General features: G+C 36.4%; 1 protein-coding gene across 1 annotated transcript in view; it reads right to left on the reverse strand.

Moving 5' to 3' along the window:
• GRID2 (glutamate ionotropic receptor delta type subunit 2) overlaps positions 1-26,724 on the reverse strand; it is a 1,658,713-nt gene that overhangs the window by 792,718 nt on the left and 839,271 nt on the right. Inside the window, exon 4 of the mRNA XM_049885711.1 lies at positions 17,408-17,613. Within this exon, the coding sequence (XP_049741668.1) occupies positions 17,408-17,613 (206 nt within the window). The remainder of the gene's footprint in view (positions 1-17,407; positions 17,614-26,724) is intronic.

Raw genomic sequence — 26,724 nt, forward strand, 5'->3', positions numbered from 1 at the left:
CTCTAGGGGAAGGCTTTCTCTCTCTCTGTTGGGTCTGGAGGAAGGTTCTTGTCATGAGTCTTCCTTTGGTCAAGGAGCTTCCCTGAGCAGGAACCTTGAGTTCAAAAGATGTGCTCTGCTCCTGACATTGCTTTCTTGGTGGTATAAGGTCCCCGTGTCTCTCTGCTTGCTTCTCTCTTTTATTATCTCAAAAAAGATTCGCTTAAGACACAATCTAATCTTGCAGATCTCATCAATGTAACTGCCACTAATCCACCTCATTACATCGCAGTGATAGGATTTATAACACATAGGAAAATCATACCGGATGACAAAATGGTGGACAATCACACAATATTGGGATTCATGGCCTAGCCAAGTTGACAGATATTTTTGAGGGACACAATTCTCCACTACAGACATCCTGTCACTTATGTAGATGGCTCTGGTTGCATGTTTTCCCACTTACTCTGGGTTGTTTTTCAGTCCTTGACTGAATTATTCTGAAGTTCAAGAATTAAGGCTTTGCTGTTAGGTCTACTCAGACACTGAGGGAAGTTTACTGGCTGTAAAAGGGTCAAATTCTGTAACATATTCAAGAGTGTTTCCTCTCTCTTCTCTGACTCACATTAAGCGGGTTTCTTGCTCGAAATCAATTACTTCCAGCATTTTTTATGCACCCTGTGCTATGGTCCCCATAGGTAGCTATTTCAATGAGACTATTACTAGCTCCTTCTGTTGTAGCAGGTTCTAGTCCTTCTGTAGTTGCTTTTTAGCTAGTTCCCCTCCCTGGGTAAAACCACCCTTTTTTCATTTTTTTTTCTTCCTGTGTTCCCAACCTACTGAGCAAATACAGAAAACAAATGAATTAGAATCCATTGATTCTACTATAAACGCATCCTTTCTGAATGCAATGGGATGCTACCCTTTACCTCCAAAATTCTCTGTATTTTCACCCATCCTTACTGCCTCTGCCTTTGCCCCCATTCAAATCTAACATCTTTAATTTTACAGATCCTACTTCATTTCAATTACAATGATTCTTTTTCTTGCATCTTCAATTTCTCCCTCTCCACATGATCACTCTTATCTTGGAAATGCTTCTTGAAATAGATTTTTTTTCCATGATACAGTACTACTTGACCCTCCTTTTTGCTTCCAAACTTGAAAGTGTTTCCTTCACTCAGTATCCTTATTTTTTAACAACCCACTGAATATTTAATTCCTGATACCTGTTTTTTTCTCACACTATTTAATTTTTTTTTTTTTTTTTTGTCAAAAGTCAGTAGAGATTATCTCACTGACAAATACAATGTCTTTTTATCGTAACTGCTGGGTTCTGTTCCTTCATTTCCATCAATTTGATGGTTGCCCCAGACGAATACCAAAATTTCTGTGACTAAAATTGTGTTCATCATATTACCTAAAAATCTGTTCTCCTACTTATGTCCCTGACATCAAATCATTACCCTTTTTGAAATCCAGACTTGAAACATAAGATTAATCTCTGATGCCCAAAATCCAACCTCATTTCACACACTTAATCAATTTCTAAGTCTATCAATCCATACAACATCAGAATTTTCTTCTTTATCTTTCTCCAAAGTTCTGGGGACATTGGACAAATAGAACTTGTTAAATTTACTAGATGTCGGGCATTATTCTAGATATTGTATACACATTACCAAATTATAGTCTTCAAAATACCTCTATGATTCAGAAATTACTAAATCCTTTTTACAGATGAGGAAAACAAATGTGAATAACTTTAAATGGCCAGGTCAGGGAGGGCTACACAGCTAGTTAGGCAGGCCCTGATTCCAAATTCCATTTCCTGCTGCCATTGTAGTCTACCTCATTCTTTAGTTAAACATTCAGAGTTTCTTAGTTGCCAGTTTGGTACTATACACAATCATGATTTGGGGTCCTAAAATTCTACTCTAAATATCCTCTGTCTCCTGTTCCATCCTGTTCCATGTTTATGTTGTGACTTTCTCTCTCACTATTTTTGTTCATACTATTTGTCTATCAGAATGCCAGTCCACTACACGACTTTAAATCCTAAATATGGGTTACTAGTACTTACTTAAATGTTGCAACATTAAAATAATATGCATAATAAAAATATTACTTAAAGTTAATGGAGTCATATGATCATATAATTTTACTGTTGGGTGGACACATGTAAGTTTAGTTCTCTTAACCATCTCATGCTACGGTTAGCAGTATTCTAATTAAAAAGTAGATTTGGCTAGAAAAATCAAATGAACCTTCTCAATCTTCTCTAGCTTGAAAATTTATTCCCTCCTATTTATCTGTATTACAGTGAGGAAAAGACTGGATAGAATTGTAACCTAAGGGGACTAGCCAGCTTTCCAACAAAGCTCATGGGTTGGCAAGACCTTAAGTCTGTTCCCTTACAAATCTAACATATTGATTTTGTCTGTAAGCATCTAAGGAATTGATTAAGTGTGGGGCGACTGACTCACACTAACTCAGGTTGGCAAATAGATTTTGACTCCAGTGCTAACTAAGGTCCATCTGCCACGGCTGCCTAGAACAGTAGGGCAGAGTGTATAATCTATATTTTAGTTTGCAAATGGGAAATAACAGCACCTGTAACATGTATTTGGCATTTATGTACTAAGTAAATTCACTAGAAACCAGCATATGAATCAAATTGCCAATTTATTTATTTACAATGAACACACCCCTTTGGTGCCTAAAATATATGGGTGTACCATCTTCCTTAGTTCAAAAGGTAATGTTGAGAATGGAAGCAGAACACAAGGGGTATAATTTTGACAATTATTTCAATTAGACTATGATAAAGCCTAATGAATCATGCCTAGCATACTACAGAGAACAACTGTATAACAAATTTATAGGTTCGCATGTCCTTGCCTTCAAGATCTGGTGTCTTTCTTCAGGCATTAATAGACAAAGGCTGTCAAATTCCTTTTTTCAACTGTATCATTAAGTGCGTTAGACTTACTTGCTTTTGTTTTGTTTTGTCAATATAACTATGGAGAGAAAAAAAATACAAAGTTAAGTGCTCTAGGTTTCATCCATGTTCTAGATTTGTTTTGAAAAGAATACACACAGCAAGTTACTATAACATGTTTTGAAATACCCAAGACTTCACAGTCACACCATAACCAACACACTTTTGATATACTGTTTACAGATGGGTAATTTCATGCATTATCTACAGACTTTATTTAGATAGTCATTTTATATTCTTTACTTGCAAATCCTTTTGGGAATTGAGGGAATAACTGAACTATTTCCTTTTCATATGGTTTCATTTTACTGCACATTTTATGTTTCAAACATTTTCCTATCAGTCTGTAAGTTTGTTGGAGGAAATAAATTCCTAGTAGTACTTCCCACACTGACATACATAGAATAGCTTAATACATATTGTTTGAATGAATGAATACATAAATAATGAGTTACAGCACAATTTCAATTCTCTTGTCTTTAAGGCTAAAACAACTGATTGTATACTTCAAATGAGAGTAGAATCTTCATGTACATACATATACTGGATAAATTGTGGTGAAAGTGCTCAATAATAATATTTAACATGGATTTTTCTTGTTTAATTTTTGCAAGATATTTATGAATGAAAATATTGGGCCCATTCAACAACCTAATACAAAGGAAAAACTAGTGTAGCTCATGCTGCAAAGGCAAAAAATGTTAAGTGAGCTCCTAGAAGTTAGTAAGAAACTAGAAGAACGTAGTAGCAAAGTTAGTAGAAACTGTCCTACACTATTAGTATCTCAACTAAGTGGTCACAGAAGAGAGATGAGTTGGGTCTGTCTTATTTGGACATTTGGAATCATAGGAACCCAATTAACTGTAGAGTTTCCAGGTTTAGGGGAACTTCTGAGAGTTAAACAGAGCTTCAATCAGAATAGCAGGAACTGATGCTACTTCAGGCCTCATTAACAGAAGTAAGACCTGTCGTACATGATTCCAGTCACATGGAAACTAAAGTAGATTTGAGACTTTCTCACTAAAAAAAGTCAAGCAACAACAAAAACCTGCAACAATTTCCACAGCAGGAGACTGGCTAGCAACAGAGCTTCCCTTCTAGTTAAATCAAGCTTACTGAGCTAAAGTGAAAACTGAGATTTGAGAGCAGTTCAAAGCAGTTCCTACTGGAGTATTGTTTTTTAACCCAGTTATATGCCGTGTGAAAACCACATCTACCTTGAGCAGTTGATCTTTTTGCAAGACTGGCCACTAGCTGCTACTTGATGATCTGTGATCATTGGGTCCCTAGTAAGAGTTACAGCTTTTATTATGGAATCCAGCATCATTAACTTTCATGATCATGGGATCATAGAAATACCCTTATTCCAATAGAGGCATCAATATAGCCTCTCATTTTCATCTAATGTCAGGTTATTCATGCTAGAGAAAAAAAATATATATATATATGTCAGAGGCATAGAATGCAATACAAGAATAACCGAAACTTTCAAATACCCGAGCTTCTATTTTAGGGACTAGTAGTGGAGACTTCAGCATCCTTTGCCATTAAAGCACACTGGTGCTGAAGATAACACCATTAAAATGAATAGCAGCCACTATATGGAAAACAAATATGTATTTTTATCTCTACCTTACACCATGCAAATCAATCAATTTCAGATGAATTCCAGATTTAAATATGCATGATAAAACAAACTACTTAGAAAAGAAAAACATAGAAATATATCTTTATTATCTTGGACTCAGAAGCTTTCTTTAAAATGGCAAAGTGCTAACCATAAAGGAAAAAAATAAATTGGAATACATTACAAATAAAACTAGTGTTTAACAAAATTCACCATTTATAAAGTGAAAAGGCAAATATACAGTGGGTGAAGGCGTTTAAAATATATTCGTCTGACAAAGGACAATTACCCATAATATAAAAAGAACACCTCTACATTTTAGGAAACACTGGTGGCATAGTGGCTAAGAGCTATGGCTGCTAACCAAAAGGCTGGCAGTTCAAATCCACCAGGCACTCCTTGGAAACCCTAATGGGGCAGTTCTACTCTGCCCTTTAGGGTCGCTGTGAGTTGGAATTGACTCCATGACAACGGGTTTGGTTTGGTTTTACACTTCTTAAAAAAACACAAAAAGGAAAATGACTTGAACAGGCACTCTACAAGAGAATATCCAAAAAGCAAATAAATATTTAAAAAGGTTCATACATCAGATAAACGCAAGCTGGAAAAAAAAAAAAAAATGAATCCAATAGCGTATTTTTACGCAAATAACGTGCACCTTCTACATTTGTTTGCCAACCAGGCCCTCCACCCCAGGAAGGTATTTTCATAAGAGCCGCTATGCCAATTTTTTTCAAATGTTGCTATAAAAAAAAATTAGTTTAGTGGCACTTAAAAAAATATGTCATGGGGGGAGGAATGGTAGGCAAACACATGTGGAAGGTATGTGTTAAAAAAAATTGTGTTACTTGCATAAAAATATGATACATACTCATCATAACAAATAAAATAAAGAGAAGAGAACATAACTAGTGTTGATGAGGAAGTAGAAAATTGGAAACCTTCCAACTTCTCACGTATAAATTTGTATAAAGACTTTGGAAAACAGCTCTTATCAACTAGCATTGATACATGACAAACCTTTTGCATATCTTATGACTTAGCAACTCCATTTCTAGGTATATACTTAACAAAAAATCATATAGACCAAAAGACAAGCATAGAAGCACTATTTGTAACAGGCAAAAACTGGAAAAAAATCATCAGCGTAAGCTACATAAATTGAGGTATATTCATACCATGAAATACTTTGAAGCAATCAAAAAGAAAGACATTTTCCTACATACTCCAACATGGATGAATCTCACAAACATAATGCTGAGCAAAAGAAAGCAGACACAACAGTACATACAAGATGACTCTAATCATATACTATTTTAAAATAACCAGTATTATATAATGTATTTATATTGTTAGAAGTCAGGATAGTGATTACTCTTGAAGGGGGTTATGACTGGATGTAAATGTGGGAAAAGAATTTCGGGGTGCCACTAATGTTCTGTTTCTTGATCTGAATGCTGGTTTCAGGGAAATTTATTGAGTTGTATACTTATAGGAAACCCTGGTGGCATAGTGGTTAAAAGCTACACCTGCTAACCAAAAGGTCGGCAGTTCAAATTCACCAGGAGTGCCTTGGAAGCTCCATGGGGCAGCTCTGCTCTGTCCTATAGGGTCACTATGAGTCAGAATCGACTCGATGGCAACAGGTTTGGTTTTTGGTTTTTACACTTATAATAAATGCACTATTCTTTATGGGACACATAATCGGAAAAGACCAAATTGCTAGAGAAGCACATCATATTTGGTAAAGTAGACTGTCAGCCAAAACGAAGGAAACCTTCAATGAGATGGATTGACACAATTTTCTCAACAATGGGCTCAAGCATAGCAAAGATCATGGAGATGATGGCTTAGGCCCCAGCAATGTTTCCTTCTATTATACATACAGTTGCCATGAATCAGTGCCGACTTGATGACAACTAACAAGGATGACAACATTCTTTAGGCAGTTCATATTTCAATAAAAAGTTTACTTTAAAAATGCATAGCAGGTAGCTGTGGACACAATATTATTACAGAGACATGCAATGGATAAAAATTTGAGAAAAAAATTAGCCATACATTTTCTTTTTAAATAGCATTACTGGCTTCATAGAGTAAAATGTTGTTAGCTGTCGTGGAGTCTCTTTTGACTCATGGGGGAGCCTTTGCATGCAGAGGCTGCTCCATGGTGTCTTCAAGGCTGTGACCTTTCAGAAGCAGATTGCCAGATCTGCTTCCGAGGTACCTTTGGATGGATTTAAACCGCTAACCTTCTTGCTAATAGTTGAATGCTTAACCATTCACCCACCCAGGGACTCCTGGAAAGAAACTATTTCATAAAGTGTGTTTAAAGAAGAATAGAAATACCCTTTTCTTACAGAGAATTAAAAGAATTTCATGTAATGGTAGGGCTCCTTCCTGAAAACATGAAGAAAAAATATAAACGGGAAATGAAGCTCATTAGCATATAAATAATAAAATTTTCAGTTTTCAAGGACTTGATGTTTCTTATCAAACTCAAAAGCTATGGGCAAAAAAGTTCTAACTTAAGTACAATTTTTATATTGTTTCTGGAAAGGGTATAAGTTGCACAGCAACTAAGGCAATACTATCCCTATATGAAAAATATATTGTTTTCAATATATCATTCCTATCCATATTTAAACCAAGCCATGTGAGCATTCCCATTTCACAATAGTCATTTTAAGGACACATAGTTGCTTGGAAACGCTGGTGATGTAGTGGTTAAGAGCTACCGCTGCTAACCAAAAGGTCAGCAGTTCGAATCCACCAGACACTCCTTGGAAATACTCTGAGGCAGTTCTACTCTGTCCTTTAGGGTCGCTGTGAGTCAGAATCAACTCGACGGTAACGGGTTTGGTTTGGTTTTTGCTTACGGGTGCTTGGTGATAACAATTTCTTCCGATATCACAAGCAGGCTGATCTACTCAGCTGTATAAGAGTGAAATATTTTTCTTAAATCTTTGAAACTCCTAAATGAGAGGTGGAGCACTAACTGTAGACATTTAATGTATTAAATTTCTAAGACTTCAAAGGGAACATAATTAACTCAATGTCACATAATTGTTCCAGGGACAGAGAAAAAAGATGCAGAAATAATTGATATGTGTATTTTTCTCCTTAGCAATTAAATGACAAAGGTAAGCGAACAATTTTGTTTTTTTAAAACTTATTCTTTGGCGATTAGGTTACATATTTCCTTTGAATAGTTCAACAAGTTTCTATGCCTATCTACAAAGTAAAGCAAGTATATACCTATTAACCCCTTTATTATTGGGCAATTCTGCTATTTCCTCTTTGATCAGAGGTTCTCCCCTTTGCCTTCCCACTTCTTTTTACTGACCTTCTCTGCCCTTATCCTAACCTTCAGTTCCTTTATCTTTCCTATTGTTATCTCAATCCATCTGGCCCTTTCCAGTTTCATTTGATACTCTATCCATCATATAACCCATGGTAAATCATTTCTACAAATGCTGCTCTTAGGACCCAAGAATCATAACCCCTCCTTGACCTGCTAACAACTTACTTTACCAGTCTCAAAATCTGGGTGTCTCCTACTATCCACTTTCTGCACTAGCTCCAAAGGTGTTGAACAGTGTAGGAAGAAGTTAGAGGACAGTGTTGATTACATCTAGGGAGGCCTATAATTTTTTTAACTGTAAATTTGGAATGTAGACAAAATGACACATGATGTACTTTCTAAATCTAAAATGTCTTGATCCAATATATTATTTCTTAAAAACCGTTAACAGTGGTTTTAAAAATTACCTTATGCTGTTTAGTTTGAATTTCTAAAATTCTGAAAGATCATACTGGGGCTTCCAGATCAAGAAGGTAGAAGAAGCCCCAAAGTCCCAATAAAATAATAATAAAGGGTTAAATAGGTACACAAACCCACAGTCATGAGGATAAAAAGCAAAGAGCCATCAGAAAGCTGTTTTTTTAAATCAATTCCTGAAAAATAAAAAGCAGAAGCAGTGCTATCAGATGAAGAATTGTGGCAGAAGCCATTGACTGAGGTAACATCATAAGGAGAAGCAGTTCAAAAGAGAGCCCTCATGCAGAATACCAAGTCTTGATATTTGGAACTGCCAAGTAAAATCGAGGGCAAGAGTAAGATGAGAGAGAAAAGTATGGGAAAACATAAATGTATGTTGATTCTCACATGCAAATATCCCTGAAAGGTGACATTCACCCCTATGCAAAAACAAACAAACAAAGCAAAAGAGCATAGGGCACACTTGTAAAGAAACTGGGTGGGTTTTCTGGAGTTCACTGAGGCAGCTTATGTTGGCATTATTGTCCTAGACTAAAGACCACACACAAACACACACACAAAACCTAGCATTACTTCCACTAAAATAGCCATGTCCCATCTTCTCAATACAAACGGAAGCATACCAATGGGAGCTTGCCAAGTTATTGAGCCATTTCTATGTATGAGAGTGAACTAAGGATCAAAAGACATTTGAAAACAACTGCAATGCGAAAAAGATCCAGATAAAACAGGGAATAAAATGAAGTCAGAGTAAACAGAGATAATTTGAGGAAAATAAGAGGACTTAAAAATTCTAAATGGTAACTTTTGAGAAATCAAAGAAGGTTTCTATTAAAAAAAAAAAGGATGTTGTAAAAAGGAACATTAGAAAACAAGAAGCAAAATTTTCTGGAGATTAAATATATGTGTGCCCCCCAAAAATTTATAGATGGGTCAGAGGATAATAAAGTAGAAAATTCACTAGAAAATTTGTCATAAATGAGGACATGAGTTTTCATATTGGAAGACTTAACTTAGCGAGCATAGAGAGAACGGGTGTTAAAAGAAACTCTTATACTTATTATTGTGAAATTTTAGTACATTAAAGTTCCTAAAAGCTTTCAGGACATAAACAACAGTCACCTTGCAGTAAATAAGGATTACACGTGCACTGGATTTCTTATCAGCTGACTCTGTGCCAGTATACCACGGATTGATGCTTTCAATATTCTGAGGTAAACTATTTTTTAAACTAGGAATTTATAATTATACAAATTATTAAACTAGAATGAAGTTAGAATAAATACATTTTTATACATGAAAAGAAAACTTAGAAAAACACCCTTCCTTAACTACCTTGAAGTTATTCTCCAGCAAAGCAGGGAACTAAGAAAGAAGAAAACATTGTATCTAGGAATTCCTGGATTCGACTGTGAAGGGTGATAAAGAATGTAGAAGCAATAGAGCAGGGAAGAAAGGGCTCTGGGAGGGAAGGATCTAGCCAGGGAATAGAAATTTTGGAAATTGGCTACTATACACAGGAATTTAGAATTTAAGTAGCCAACAAAGGTAAAATGAAGGAAAAAGTTAAAAAAAAAAAATTAATTATTCAAAGGAAAATCTGGAGTGAGAAAAAATGTATTTTAATTCTTTTTTGGAGTAAAAATGTTTATACTGAGTAGGTAAACATGCTTATACACTTTCAACTTATAGAATAAACTTTGAGCCAAGACATGAAATTTTTTTTATGGTTACAGAGTAGAAAATATGTATTTTCAATCATTTAATATAAAAGTAAAACTACAGGTCATGGAAGTTGGGAGGGATAAGAGTAGAAGTGTGGTAAAAGGACATTTAAGGACATCATAGCATCTATGGGCGCAATGTTACTTTCTATTATACAGAAGGTCACCATAAGTTGGAGCCAACTTGACAGCAACTAACGCCACCACCAATGACATAGCATCTGTAGTAGATGGAATAAGGATTAATATCAGAAAGGAAATAGGTAGAGGATAAAAGTAATAAGTCAGCTAATAAGTAAAAACAGAAAAAGTTAAAGGCTTAAGAGTGACTCCATATCTCAAGAGAATAACCTCTTGAAAGTTACGCAGTAAAAAAAAATCCAGGCACATAATTTGTGCCTAGCGTACCCCTATTTGTGTAATAATAAGTAAAAAGAATATACAACCCCTCTCTCCCTGCCCCACACAGCCTGGAAGTCCACATAGGAAGGACACAGTGTTTTTCTCCCAAGAAGGAAATCAGGTGCTCCAGGAACAGTAGCAGGAGGGGTATCCTTTCAAGCTATTTTAATTTTGAACCATGTGAATGAATGGAGTATTCCAAAAGTAAAATGCAGGTTAAATTAAAAAAATTAAAAGTAATTCCTTCCAAAAAATGTTAACTGGAAGTGGGAATACATGGGGAAAGGGATTCCTTTTTCGTTATGTAACCCTCAATAGTATTTTTTTTTTTTACCGTGTGCATATACTACACACACACGCACACACACACTGAATTGTTGACCTACTGCTATCTGTCTTATTATACTTATTCATTTTTCAAGATTCTGGTGAAGGAATTTCTCTGTGAAACTTTTCCCTGGCCCTGGTTAAGGGTCCCTGCAGTGTCAGTTCTATGGAAAGCTGGCACACGATTTACCTATCTCTATTGCGGAATTTTTATTTTACTTAATATTATTTTGTTACATACTTGCCTCCTTCACTAGGCTGAATAATCCTCTAGGTCAGGAATTTAGTTCTCTTTGTGTTTGCAGACTTTCAGTGCTACCTGTCTTTTGAATGAACTGCTTCTAGTACTAAAGGGGTCAACCTACTCCTTAACAAAGGCAATACTCCTGGACCCTAAGAGAGCAGAAGCCAGCTGGGAAATATTTGAGAATAGTCAGTTGAGAAATAGGTATCACCATGTAGGTCAGAGAATAGTAGAGCCAGCTTAGATGGGGTCAGGCAGGGTCTTCACATTCATTCTTTCTTTCATTGCTACATCACTGTCCGAGATTGTGGGGCATAAACGTAGTCCACAGTTCAGAGTTTAAAAGCAGTAATTGTGAGAGACAGTGATAGACAAAAAAATCAAAGGTGATTGTTTGAAGGAAGGGGAAAAACACTCTCAGAAAAAAAAAAAAATTGCAAACAGATTTTATGTTTTGGGGAACAAAGACAGAAGAATTAGATTATTAAAAGTCTCAAAGTTCTGGGGCAAGTATAGGGGACCGTGGTCAGAGTCCATGTCAAGATCATACGGGCTGAAATTGATTATCAGAGAGATAACCAAGGAGGGTCAAAGCAAATTCTTTTAATAAATTCTGAACTGATTTTCATCTCCCTTTGGAGCAGCAAATTAAGTTATTGGCCATGGGTAGCCTTTCCCAGGTGGAACTTCTTGAAGGCTAACACTCTGGAATCACGTCTTCTGCATTATCCCTCCCTCATCTACAATCCCTCTTTTTACACCACTTCCTTTCCCCAGGCATGTATAAAAATGTTTCAGCTTCTTCTATCCTAAAAATGAAAATGGTTTTCCTCTTCTGGGTATCCATCGAGTATTTTGTTTATTTATTTTATCCATCATTTTATCTTTACTTTCATCACGAAACTTCTTTACAATGTAGTCAATACACCCTTCTCCACTCCTTTGCTCCCTGACCCCTCTGCAATCTTGCAAAATCTCTTGCCATTGTCAGGAAAGTTTTATCTCCCCAATACAGATACCTTCTGAGTTTTCATGCCAGACCGTGTTTAAGTCTAGTGACAGCCCCTGTTTTCTAGACACATAAAAAAAAAAAAAAACATAGGATCTGTGAAATAGCACTGCTTGGGGTCTCCTCCTACCTTTTCAAGTATACTTTTTCCTGTTGCCTGTGTGCTTTCATCCTTAGGCACCCTCACATAGAGCCTCCCTGAGATTTCACTTACAGCCCTTTCTACTTCATTTTCTCTGAGTTCCTCTTCACAGATTTCTTCCATGTGCCTGGTTCTAAAACACCCTCTGTGACAACAAATCTTTCATCTATGAACTCCTCTGTTACTCTACATCTTTCTGATAATTTCTTCCAACTTTTTGGCACAGGTGGTCTACATTCTGTTTCCTGTTTCTCACCGCACATCTACACAATCAACCCCGAAATCTTCTTTCTACCTCACAAAGGAACTTTGCATTGCTAAATAACCAGGCTTTCCAGTTTTCTACTCTAATACACTCGAGTTCTTATTTGTATGGCAAATCTTCAGCATTTTCACGTTGAACTTTTTCCTCAGTTGCTTTCTAGTTTCACCTACAAGCTATCTTATATTTTTCTTGGTTTTCTTTGCTAGATTTTATTCCCCTGCCTGTGTTCCTTCCCTTACCTGACCTACTGTTTTTATACACAGTAGTGTTTTAATTATATATATAAAAAATAAATATAAAATATGTATGTGTCTACAAACTGATACCTTCCAATTCTCTATCTCAGGACCTGACTTCTCTTGAGTAATCAAATCATGTATCCAACTGTATACTAAACTGTGTATAAACCATTTAATTGAGTATGAGGAAAAGCTCCGAGGATTAAATAACATGATATATGTCCACACAGGAGTCCTTACCTTCTCACCGCTCCTGCTCTTCCTCACACAGTCTCTCCTCTACATACTTCTCTGCATTACCACAAGGCAACATTTTTTTTTTTTTAGCTTAGATGATTGAAAATTTTAAATGTAACTTCTCAGTCTTCAGTCTTGCACCTCTTAAATTTATCCTCTACACCTCCATAAAGCATATTTTGAATGTATCATCTCCCATTTCAATCACTGCAATGGCTCTTCATCACTAATAAAATTAACTTCCAACTCCCTCCCTAGTTAATGTTAGCTATTGTAATTATTACTGGTGGTCCTTTAAAGAAAGCATGCTATTGACGCTTTTGTACATTGAGACTCTGCTTTTGTTCATGCTCTTCTTCCTGCTGAGAATGGTCTACTCTCCTTTCTCTGCCAGGTGCAACTGCATATGTTCTTTAATACTCAAGTCAAGGAGGACTTCCCCCTCAGCCCTTCCACAGTTACACACTTCGTGTTGTAACCAGGCTCAGTGAGTTGTCCCTCTTTTGTGTCTCTGAGATTGGGGTAGTTGCGTCTGTGTTCTGCCGGTGTGCACATCCTACTATTTTTCTGCTGTCTGAACCCATTACCAGATTGTAAATTTGAAGAAAAGAAACTGAATCTTTATCATCATTGTATCACTAGTGCCTAGCATAGTGTCTAGCATATACTGGATAATAAGTCAATGTTTATTAAACTGATTGAAACAAAACCACATTTCCAGCACTGACCTTTCTCCTGTGCACCAGTTATGAATTTACAACCACTTCTTTTTTTTTTTTTTTTAATCTGGGCAGGCAATAGAGCAGGGGTTAAGCAAACAAACCCTGGACGCAAACTGCCTGAGTTCATCCCCAAATCTTTATCTTACCAGTTATGTGATACTGACAATTTATTTAACCTCTCTGTGCCTCCCGTCCCTTATCTCAAGCAAGAACAGTGATAACACTAACTCAGTGGGTTTTTTATGAGGATTAAATGAGAAAACAGATTATAAAGAGCTTGCAACAGCACCTGGGAGATAGTAAGTATAAAAAAAGGTTAAAACATAGATAGTATGACCACCAGGGTAATCCACTGATAGCTCAAATTTCACACGTCCCAAATTGAACCTGATCTCCTTCAAACCTACTCTTCCACATTATTTGCTCATAACAATTAATGGCACCGGCATCTCTTGGGGCCCATTTTAAAAACCCCAAAACCTTCTCTAGCCATGCACTCAAACAATTTGTCCCTGAGTGACTCTTATTCCTATGGCCTTCTGTCCCATAAACGCCTGATGCAGGCCTTCATTCTGCCCTGATAAATTAGGAGTGATTACTTCCTAACAGGCTCCCCAACTTAGGCCTTCTCTGTAGTACAAGGAATGATCAAGTCATCCCCCTTCTCAGCCCATTACTTCTAACTGCTTGCTAAATATATATGAACTATTACCCTGACACTCAAGGGCCTTTACTATCTATCTGGCATAAAACCACATTTCACATAGTGTGGGCCTTGTCTCTTCTTCATATACCCTACTTTCAATATGCACAAAACTACTCGCTCTAATCTGAGGATACAATAAAGGCCTATGTCTTTGCTCATCTTGACATTTCTTTCCAACTGACCAAGCATTTTTTGAGCATCTTCTATTTGTCATATACCATGTTATGTGCTAGTAAAAGTGATCTAGAAGTTACCACATCTTGAGCATCTACTAGGTCTCAGGCAATTTTTTTTTTTTTTTTTTAGCTCACTGTGTCATCATTGTTAGGTGCCATCCAGTCAATTCTGATTCATAGTGACCCTGTGTACTACAGAATGAAACACTGCCCAGTCCTTCACCATGCTCACAATTGTTGTTATGCTTAAGCCCATTGTTGCAGCCACTGTGTCAATCCATCTCATTGAGGGTCTTCCTCTTTTTTGCTGACCCTGTACTCTACCAAGCATGATGTCCTTTTCCAGAGACTGATCCCTCCTAATAACATGTCCAAAGTATATAAGATGCAGTCTCGCCATCCTTCTTTCTAAGGAGCATTCTGGTTGTACTTCTTCCCCGACAGATTTGTGCATTCTTTTGGCAGTCCCTGGTATATTTAATATTCTTCACCAACACCACAATTCAAAGGCATCAACTCTTCAGTCTTCCTTATTCATTGTCCAGCTTTCACAGGGATATGATGTGATTGACAATACCATGGCTTGGGTCAGGTGCACCTTAGTCTTCAAAGTGACATCTTTGCTTTTCAGCACTTTAACGAGGTCTTTTGCAGCAGATTTGCTCAATGCAATGAGTCTCCTGATTTCTTGAGTGCCTGTTCCATGGGTGTGGATTGTGGATCCAAGTAAAATGAAATCTTTGGCAACCTCAATCTCCTCTCTGCTTATCATGATATTGCTTATTGGTCCAGTTGTGAGGATTTTTGTTTTCTTTATGTTGTGGTGCAATTCATACTGAAGGCTGTGGTCTTTGATCTTCATCGGTAAGTGCTTCAAGTCCTCTTCACTTTCAGCAAGAAAGGTTGTGTCATCTGCATAACGTAGGTTGTTAGTGAGTCTTCCTCCAATCCTGATGCCCCATTCTTCTTCATTCAGTCCAGCCTCTCGGATTAACTGCTCAGCATACAGATTGAACAGGTATAATGAAAGGATACAACCCTGACACACATCTTTCCTGACTTTAAACCACTCGGTATCCCCTTGTTCTGTTCGAACGACTGCCTCTTGATCTATGTACAGGTTCCTCATGAGCACAACTGAGTGGTCTAGTATTCCCATTCTTCACAATGTTATCCATAATTTGTTATGATCCACACAGGTGAATGCCTTTGCATAGTCAATAAAATGCAGGTAAACATCTTTCTTGCATTCTCTGCTTTCAGCCAGGATTCATCTGACATCAGCAATGATATCCCTGGTGATATTGTAGGATACCTCATCCAACTTAATAAGGTGAAATCATCTATTCCCATTTTATAGAAGACACAATGGAGGCTCAGAAATTTTAAATAATTTGCCCATTTAACTTGCCCAGGTATTGACTGAGATGGACTCTTCTTTGTCTATTATAAACCATTTCTTTTTTGTGAATTCCTACCAATGAGACAAAGTACATCAAATGTCCTGTATCAAGGAAGACTTCTCTGATCTTGCTAGCCAGAAATGACCACGGATGCTTCAATCTCATTTATTACACCTTTAACACTTCAATTTGTCCCTGAGTGACTCTCATTCCTATGGTCTTCTGTCCCATAAACACTTGCTCTAAAAGATTTTGTGTTTCTTCAAAGAATCAGCTCCTGCAAAACGAGAACTATTCTTTCTTTTATGGATAAATCTAGTCACTCAATGAGATTCTCTGAGTCATTTGTTACACTAAAATAGGTTAAAGTTCTCTATTTTACCTTAAAGTGCATACAAATTTCTCTATTAAAGTACAAAATTGATATTATTGATAGTTTTCCACAAGTTTTGTTCTTCTTAGTAATTTCTGTTCTGTTTGATACCAATTATATTATAGTGTGTCAAATAACTTCTAACACATTCCTAATTTAGAGGCTTTAGAGCAGTACTTTGGGAACTAAAGGCAGCAGAATGGAGAAGTGAGAAAAAATAATTAGTCAAATGAAGTCACCAAAATTAAAGAAAAAGAAAAGAAAAAAGAAAAAAACTGATGTGAAAATATATAATGTCATGACCAGTTCAATCACTACATAAAATTAAAAACTTGGCAACAAGGACTTGACAGTAATTTTTTTGCAAGATAATAGCAAGCAGTTTAGAATATAAAGATGTTATACTAATGATTAGAAAAGCCTTAATTGTATTTTTACAATGTTTCAGAGCTTCTAACCAAATGAATAAATACAATTAAAATTTTGAGTATGTAGCACCATAAAATGTACAGTGGTCATTACTTTTGAGAGTTTCAGACAGTTTCAATTATTTGTCTTGATGTAGAGTTCACAGAACAAAAGTAAATTTGCTATAGTTTTATACAAGTAATCACGTTTAGGTGATAATACCCTGCTTTTAGTGACTCTTTTCTAAGAAGTGACACATCTTCAAAAAAATTTAAGAACTAGAGAACTGTGCACTAGTGAATGCATTTTTTAACTTGTTAGAATCATTCAGGTCAACAGCAATTTAAAACTCTCATAAAACTCAAAATCATCTTGGCCATGTGCCTAAATACATATAAATACAAACATTCTTGGCAATGAACTGGACAGTACAGGGTAAATGTGATGAGCAAGGAATTCCCTGTGATACCTTCATTAGTGATAATGAGAGCCGTGTAGTTAATTCCCTTCCACTGTTAATAAAAAAAAAAAAAGTTTTTATTAGCTCTTAAGCTCTTAATTTTTATCTCCTCTGTGAGGTATCTTTCAAAGCGTTTTATTTTTACACCCCACCCCAACCTCTTGGCCATTTTCACTTACCTCTGTGATGAAGGATTTGGCTGTGGAAGGATTCATAACAAGGATGGCTCGCCTAAGAGTATCTCGATAGCGATTCAGTTCCTCTATTCGCATGGTGTCAAAGAGGGTAGTGATCATTTTATTTATGTTGTTTTCTACCTTCTGAAGTGCAACATCCATCCCCTGTTGAGATACTTTGTCCAAAAACTCCTGTATTCCACGGATATCTAGGAACATCAAAAGCCCATCAAAATGTGAATTGCTGCACGGAAAGGAGACAGAAACGACTTCACATATATCAGAATAGTTTACTGTTCAGCATTTTGAGATGTCTAAAATAATACTACTTGAGCAGCTGATGGAAATCTCATATATATTTAAGGTGTAATGTGTTTACATGAAAATGTATGAACTGTTATTTTTAAATGAATTTCTTTCAACTTAGCATTCTAAATTATCTCAGCTCTAAAAAATGGATCAGGGGGTGATGGGGTTGGCGAGAAAGATCCTCACTTTACTAAGCAAAACTGGAGAAGGAAAATAATATTCCCTATTTTACTCAGCACTAAAGAATGATATTAATCTCAACTAAAACATGAATATCTTTGATGACAGATGAATCTCACCAAGATTACTCATATTTCTTAAAGTAGGGAACAAAATCACTAAATTTCACATTTACCATCTAAACAGGGAGAGAGTTTTGAGAAGTTATCTTCAAAGGATCACGGGGTTCTTAAACCACACATGAAACAGCTGAGCTGCATTTATGTCTATTTTGCAAGTATCACCACCTTAATGCAAATCTGGCAAACTTGGTAGGAGATAGAACTTTGATTTTAGGTATATGGAGAATGTACTTTGTGTGTCAAAAAAGTTTTCAAAATATATTTCAGCCTTCTAGCAATCGGTAGGCAATGAATTCTGAATGCATGGCTATTACCAGAATACCCATATACTCATTCCAAAATAAGCAAATTTCTGACAGGTTGTCAAATAAAAATGTCTGAGTCCACTTCACATTTAAACAAGGAAGGTAAAATCCAATTTAAACAAAGTGCTTGCAAATTTGTACTTTGACGTATATTTAAGTAATAATAAGTGTCTGAATGGTTACATACATTTCTTTCCAGTACCATCTTGAACGTATACAGAAGAAAGGACCTAAACTGTTAAATATGACTGGAAGGTGAGGCTGACACAATGTAGTCTTCACATAGCAGACTTGTTGTTACTATATCATACACTATATTTTTCATTATGACTCCACAGCATAAAGTGTCTAAAGATAAAAATTGGTAAAAGATAAGAAGTGAATGGAATATACCTCAACATTCTTAATGGTATGTGATAGCATGCATGTAAAATCTGCCTCTCAAGTGTAATAATTAGTTTACTTATTTTTCTAATACATTAACAATTAAAAAGATTGAGTAAACCCATAGAACAAGAAAACAGCCACATACTTGGAAACTGATATTATCTTGGTTCTAATCATTTTGGTAGCTCATCAAGGTATAGATACAAAGTCATGTTAAAATTATCTGAATTTGTCATTGTATAGATTACTGGTTAATATTGTGACATTTACTCAAAGTGAAAGTTTATATCGGCAAGGTAACACATCGATTAAAAAATTCCTTTGTTTTGATGGTTGCTTTTATTTTAAAACACTTTCTATGAACATTATATATGCTCGGTTATCTACAGACTTTCAAAATTCTCCCTGTATAAATCTTAGCTTATATCCCTTATTCCAAATTATAAGCCCAGAATTTTGCCATCAAAGTAGTTTAAAAGAACAAAAGCCTCAGCTAAAGCAGAGGGAGAAATAAAAGAATCAGGACAATGAAGGTATTATGTACTCATTAAATATTCAAGGCAAAAAATACATAAGACTGTAGGACACTCAAGCACGGATTAAACAAAGGGTTAAATTCAATGCAACATGGCAGACACAGGTAGAAATTTACTAACAGGATTACATACATACTGAAACAGGAATGAGACAGAGGCCCAGAGCTGCGTTAAAAATCACGTTCTCTTTGCTTGGCTTGCTCCTCCACAGTGTTGTATTAAAAATTCTGTTTCCTTTGCTGGCTTCCTTACCCACCAGCTTTGCATTTGAATCTTGCTTTTGCTTGAAGGTTAGTTGTAAACCCCACTGTGCCTGCGTAGTATGATTAAGCATGTTGCTGATGTAACTTGTGAACTCCCTACTTGTGAACCCCTTAAAAGTAACTTGCCAGCATGCCTTTGGGGAATAGTCTTGGCAGAAACTGCTCTGACTGACTCCTCTTCCTTGTGCAACAAAATAAAGGAGCCTTTCCTGTTCTCCCACCTCGGTTTCTCATTTATTGGCCAATAACATTCATGCTGAGCAAGAACCTGGGGTTTCCACCCAGTAACAGGGATTCTTAAACTTTGGTATGAATCAGAATCACTTGAGGATCTTACTAAAAAATACAAAAGCCTGGTTGCCACCCCATGCCAATCTGGGACAAGGTTCTTGTCGAGTGGATAGCATCTGGACTGGGGCAACCATCACCGACACTTAGCTGATATTTATGCATGGGCTCTAGTGAAAATCACAAACCAGGTCAAAAGAACCAGTCCCAGAAACTGGTCACAAATAACTGCTGCTGGTTAAAAAAAAAAAAATGTTTAATGGGTTGTCAAAGAACCTAAGTATGCCCTAAGTCCCCTATACACCATTAGTAGATACTGGTGATTGTCTCAAGATTCTCAGCATTAGTAGGGAGGAGCTCACAATTTCTTGTCCTGCTGATTTCTCAGTGATTCTGAAACAAGGTGAGACTACGCCTGCAGGTATTGTCTGAGTAGGACCTGGGGTAGGCAACGATTAGCACTTTTAGCTTCACACAACTCTTTAAGGTAGGTAAGAATCATTACATTTCATTTAACAAGACAAGGAAGGTCAGATTTAGAGAGTTAAGTCATTTGTACAAAATCCCATAGCTATTAAGTGGAAGATTCAATTAAATGTACTTTGCAGGGTATAAAAACAGAATTCTCCATGACCACTGGCATTGAGGCCAAAATCCTGGCAGAGGACTCTTACCCTTTCAACTTCTGTGTGCCTTCTCCGTTATGGTATAAAGATCTGCTATGAGAATATGTGTCAGAGCAGATGCTTGGCTTTGAGCCGTGAATTTCTTTTGTTTTGTTATGTTTTAATTTGAATCACTTAAAAGTGCTGCTAAATGTAAGTCAAACAAAACCTGACATAGTTATAGAGATCCAGGATGCTAAGAAAATACACCACCACCAGAGCTGAAGGTTAGAGAGCATTTATGCCCTATGAAATCTTCTGATCACAAAATAATATACTTTTGCAATTACATACAAATTACGAACATGAGAAAAAAACTTCATCCAAATAAATATTCATTAAGTAACAGGCACAATGCTGTGTGTTAGGAGTAAAACAGTGGATACCTACCCCCCAATTGAGAGACACAATAAACAAGTAAACAAACCAATAAATGCAAATCACACTAAGTGCCTGGAAGGAAACAATGACGGTGCTCTTTTAGATAATAATGGGTCTGCTCAGAAGGAGGATCTATTTTAATTAGAATGCTCAAGAAAGTTTCTTTGAAAAGCTGATATTTAAACCAGGATCTAGAGAATGAGGAAAAAAATTACCCATGCAAGAGATGGGTAGAAAAAAGAACAGCATGGGCAAGGAATTGGCAAGGAAGAGCTCGTATTTGAAGAATTTAAAGGATTACTGTATGGCTGTAGCCTAGCTAGTGAGGGGCAAAGTAGAGTTTGGTCAAGTTGTAGGAGACAGAGGTCCAGATTACAGAGGCCTTTGAGAGACTGGTAAAGGGGTTTTGAATTTATTCTAACCGCAGCTTGAATCTACTGAAAATTTTAAGTAGAAGATTTGATTTAAGAAGATGACAGGCTATGTGGAAAATGAAAATTAGTTTAAGTCTGAGAGTAACTTGTTAGATTTGTTGTTGTTGCTAGGTGCCTTCCAGTTGGTTCTGATTCATAGCAACCCTATGTACAACAGAACAAAACACTGCCCAGTCCTGTGCCATTCTTACAACCATTGCTATGTTTGCGCCCGTTGTTGCAGTCACTGTGTCAATTCATCTCGTCAAGCTTCTTCCTCTTTTTCGATGACCCTCTACTTTACCAAGCATGATGCCCTTCCCCAGGGACTGGTTCCTCTTGATAACATGTCCAAAATATTTCAGACGAAGTCTTGCCATCTTCCCTTTTAAGGTACATTCTAGTTGTATGTCTTCCAAGACAGATTTGTTCATTCACCTGACAGTCCATTGTATATTCAGTATTCTTTGCCAATACCATAATTCAAAGGCATGGAAGCTTCTTTGGTCTTCTTATTCATTGTTCAGCTTTACACGCATATAAGGCAACTGAAAATACCATGGCTTGGGTCGGGAACATCTTAGTCCTCAAGGTGACATCTTTGCTTTCTAACAGTTTAAAAAGGCCTTTTGCAGCAGATTTATCCAATGCAATGTGTCACTTATTTCTTTATTGCTGCTTTCATGGGTATTGACTATGGATCCAAGTAAAATGAAGTTCTTAAAAACTTCCATCTTTTCTCCGTTTATCATGATGTTGCTTAGGGTTTTTGTTTTCTTTATGCTGAGGTGTAATCCATACTGAAGGCTGTAGTCAAATTTATGCACCAACCACTAATGACAAAGATGAAGAAACTGACGATTATTACCAACTTCTACAGTTTGAAATTGATCAAACATGCGATTAAAGAAAGAAAAGAAAAAACCAAACCCATTGCCGTTGAGTTGATTCTGACCCGTAGCAACACTATAGGACAGAGTAGAACTGCCCCATAAGTTTTCCAAGGAGCACCTGGTAGATTCAAACTGCTGACCTTTTGGTTAGCAACTGTAGCTCTTAACTATTACACCACCAGCGTTTCCTGAAAACATGCAATCGAGATACATTATAATTACTGGTGATTGGAATGTGAAAGTTGGAAACAAAGAAAGGTCAGTAGCTGGAAAATATGTCCTTGGTGATAGAAACAATGCGGGAGATCGCATGACAGATTTTTCCAAGACCAATGATTTATATTAATTGGAAATACCTTTTTTCAACAACATAAATGGCAACTATACACATGGGCCTTGCCAGATAGAATACCCAGGAATGAAATTGACTGCATTCATGGAAAGAAATGATAGAGAAGCTCAGTATCATCAATTGAGACAAGGCCAGGTGCTGACTGAGAAATAGACCTTTAATTGTTTATATGTAAGTTAAGGTTGAAGTTGGAGAATAGTAAAGCAAATCCACAAGAGCCACAGTACAACCCTGAGTATATCCCACCTGAATTTAGACACCATCTCAAGAATAGATTTGACACTTTAAAGAGGTCTTCTATAGCAGATTTTCCCAGTGCAATATGTCGCTTGATTTTTTGAGGTAACTAGCTGTCAGTAAGGAGCCCTGGGGGCACAGTAGTTAAGTGCTCAGCTGCTAACTGAAATGTTGGCAGTTCAAACCCACCAGTGCCTCATGGGAGAAAGATAAGGCAGTCTGCTTCCAAAAAGATTACAGCTTAGGAAACCCTATGGTGTGGTTCTACTCTGTCCTATAGGGTTGCTATGAGTTGGAATCAACTCAAGGCCAATGGGTTAGTTACACAAAATAGTAAGCATGGAGTTCAGGACAGACTTTTGGAATGTAGAAGTTACTTAGTAATAGTTTTGCTTATTTGAGAATGATCCCAAACACCCACACTATGTTGTAATGGTAAAATCTGACGAGAAAGGATTCGATTAGCTGGTCTGTGGGAGTCACTAAAAGGGGGAATGAGCCTTTGCTATTGTTAGTACATGAGCATTTTCAACCTTCACAGTAATTAAGCTGCATTATCCGTATGCCTATTAATTGACAGGCAATTGGCTAAATGCTACAGGTTACAGAAATAAATGTGTAAAAAAAATGTAGTGTCTGACCTTAAGAAGCTTCAGTCCTGTGGGTGTAACTAGGTACTGTTTATTGATAATAGAAAATTAAATAGTAGTTTCACTAGTTACAAATTATTATTAATTCTACAGACTAGATAATTACATAAGAGGAAGTGATGAGAGGCTCAATAACTGAGTTATTAAACATATAATTAGAAGAAAAAAATAAAGAATTTTTTTACATGGATAGTATAAAGGAACTTATGGTTATAAGAATATGTAGTCTTCCAAAGATGTCCATGTTCTAATCCCTAGAATTTGTGAATAAGTTAGGTTACATGGCAAAGAGGAATTAAAGCTGCATTATAGAACTAAAGTTGGTATTCAGCTGACCTTAAAATAGGGAGATTATCCTGGATTATCTGGGTGTACCCAATGCAGTCACAGAGGCTTCCAAGATGAAAGAAGGAGGCATACTAGGATAGTCAGAGGGCGAAGTTACTACTGAAGAACGGGTTGAGACTTATGAGAACCTTCAGAGAGATTGTTTTGCCAGCTTTGAAGATGGAGGAAGAAGGTCACAAATGAAGAAATGCGGGCAGCCTCTAAAAGCTGTAAAAGGCAAGAAAATAAATTCTCTCCTAGAGCCTCTACAAAAGGAACACAGCCCTACAAATGCCTTGGCTTTTGTCTACTGTGAACTATGTCAGATTTTTTACCTCCACAACTGTAAGATAATAAATTTGTGTTCTTCAAACTTCTAAATTTGTAGTAATTTGTTATAGCAGCAAGAGAATACTAATACCTCAGTCCCTAGGATGGTATTTTCAAATTCTGGTTCACAGAATTTTATTTTGGTCTCTGAATAATATTTCTTAACCTCTTTGTGTCACAGACTCCTTTAAGAAAAATAATGAAGGTTATGGATCCCCTCTGTCCCCAGTAAATGCACATACCCAAAACATTCTGCACAATGCTTAGACTTCATCTTTTAATCTGCTTGTTTCCCTTCAGGGTAGTTACTTGAGAGCCGAGATTAACGTATTGTTGTTTCTATCAAGATTGCATAAGAAGGTAAAGAATAGTCACATGCTAACCCTATGGGGCAGTTCTACTCTGTCGTATAGTGTCACTACGAGTCAGCATCCACTTGATGGGAATGGGTTTGTTTTTGTGTTTTTTTTTTTTTTTTTTTAATTAGTGGTGTGCACTATATTTTATTTAAATTGAATGCTTAAGAAATGAAAAAATGATTAAAAAAAACCATAAAAATTTAAAGCAATTTAAAAAAAGTGATCGCAAAACACAACAAACTACATAAAAATATCTTTCCTGGTAACTTTGTTTTCAATTACTGTTTAATCAGACTAGTTGTTCTTGAGGCTCAAGAAACAAAAACTAAACTGTGGAAGGTTGGATTCCTGGGGAACTATACTTCATGATGGAGATTCGAGTACAAGAAGACAGGAGAACGTGATGTAGTCTCAACAAAGGCCTCCGGGAAGCTCTGGAAGTGGGGTGGTATTCAGAGTTTCCTCATGTTTGGACTCAGGAAGGGTGCTTTATGACCCTGCATGGACCTTGGTGAGGTGGCTGTTCTGAGCTGAGAGTAATTCCTGGAGAGGATTATTGGCTACTAGCACTCTCAGGAGATGGAGGCATAAACCTTCGGTTTTGGATGGAGATTTGGGAGGCACAGCACAGAGTTCATTACACATGCTAAGCCTATCCTGAAATTTTCCTCAAATTTATACAGCTGAAAGTCATTGTTTTGGTTTTCACTGTAATTTGACACAAAAATCTCTTGATCATTTCAATTTTACCTTTCTTTTATAAAACAGTATTTTTATCCAGGGGAAACTACACTACATATGATGTCAGAAGACCAGGTTTGGATCCCTACTTCACTATTGACATAGCCCTGTGAACTTGGAATCAATTCCATACTTAATGTCTGCTGTTTTTACTTTCCCAGTATTTATTCTCCTTGTTTAATAACAAGAGCCCAATTTTTATTTAAGAAACAAATCTGGACTTATCCCTTGTGTTCCACATGTGCCCACTCCTGTACCTTCTATTACTGACTGGTCAATATGAGCTCTCCATGTCCGTGGCCTAAGTAATTAGCTCAAGGATAGGTAGAGAATTCAAATAAGGATTGAAATTTGATATATGGATAATAATAAAAATAAATAAATAAAAAGGGTCTTTCTTTTTTATCACAAGTTGTAATGATGTAGTGTTGGGATTGTCAGAGCCACATACAGAGAAACTAACTGAAAAGGGAGCCAAAAACTAAAGGGAAACGGAAAATCCAGCTCTTTCTTAGGCTCCCCGAGTACATGGTGGTAAAGTTTAAGGTGAGTTTTCACCACTTGTAAGAGAAAGGGTCTTGACTAATACATGTTCTTTTATCAAACATGGTAGTTTGGTGATGAAGACGAAAGCACAGTTCTTATCCTTGAGGTACTCCCAGTTTAGTCAGTAGAAGGAATAAACACTTAAACTAGTAATTGTGTTTTAATGTAGTAAATGCTAACGAAAACAATCCTAACATAGAGGACATAGCGACTAACCATACTTTATCCCTGAAACGCACACACACACACACATAAATAAACCTTTAAAATTAGACATAATATATATATATTTACCTAATGATATATATATATATATATTGAGTAGGTTATTCTGATAAAATGAAATAAGATATGAGAAATAATAAAACAGTTTTTAAATTGCAAATTTCTATGTAATGTAAATTTTCATTATCAAGACTTTATTATCTCCAGGAAAAAGACCCATTTGTTTTTAATTTTCTTCTGTTATCTTTTTCTATGGCAAACTGGAAAGCAGAAAAAAAATCTTGATAGGGATTAAAGTTGATCTATGTAACATCCTCAGAACTTGATATTCTAGCAACCATCAATTTCTCTGACATCCAAACTGTGTAACCTAGTTACGCCAACTAATAGAAGCTTAGTCATTTTATTAAATCATGTAAAATAATTGCTTTTTATGATAAAGTAATATTATTCAATCTGTATATACCTATATATATACCTATATACCTATTTGATCTGTATGCTGAGCAAATAATCTGAGAAGCTGAACTCTGAAGAAGAAGGAGGCATCAAGATTGGAGGAAGATTCATTAAAAACCTGCATTATGCAAATGACACAACATTGCTTGCTGAGTGTGAAGAGGACTTGAAGTACTTACTGATGAAGATCAAATACCACAGCCTTCAGTACGGATTATACCTCAACATAAAGAAAACAAAAATCCTCACAACTGGATCGATAAGCAATATCATGATAAACGCAGAAAAGATTGCAGTTGTCAAGGATATCATTTTACTTGAATCCACAATCAACAGCCATGGAAAGAGCATT

The sequence above is a fragment of the Elephas maximus genome, chromosome 5, assembly GCF_024166365.1.
Source record: "Elephas maximus indicus isolate mEleMax1 chromosome 5, mEleMax1 primary haplotype, whole genome shotgun sequence".
NCBI lineage: Eukaryota > Metazoa > Chordata > Mammalia > Proboscidea > Elephantidae > Elephas > Elephas maximus.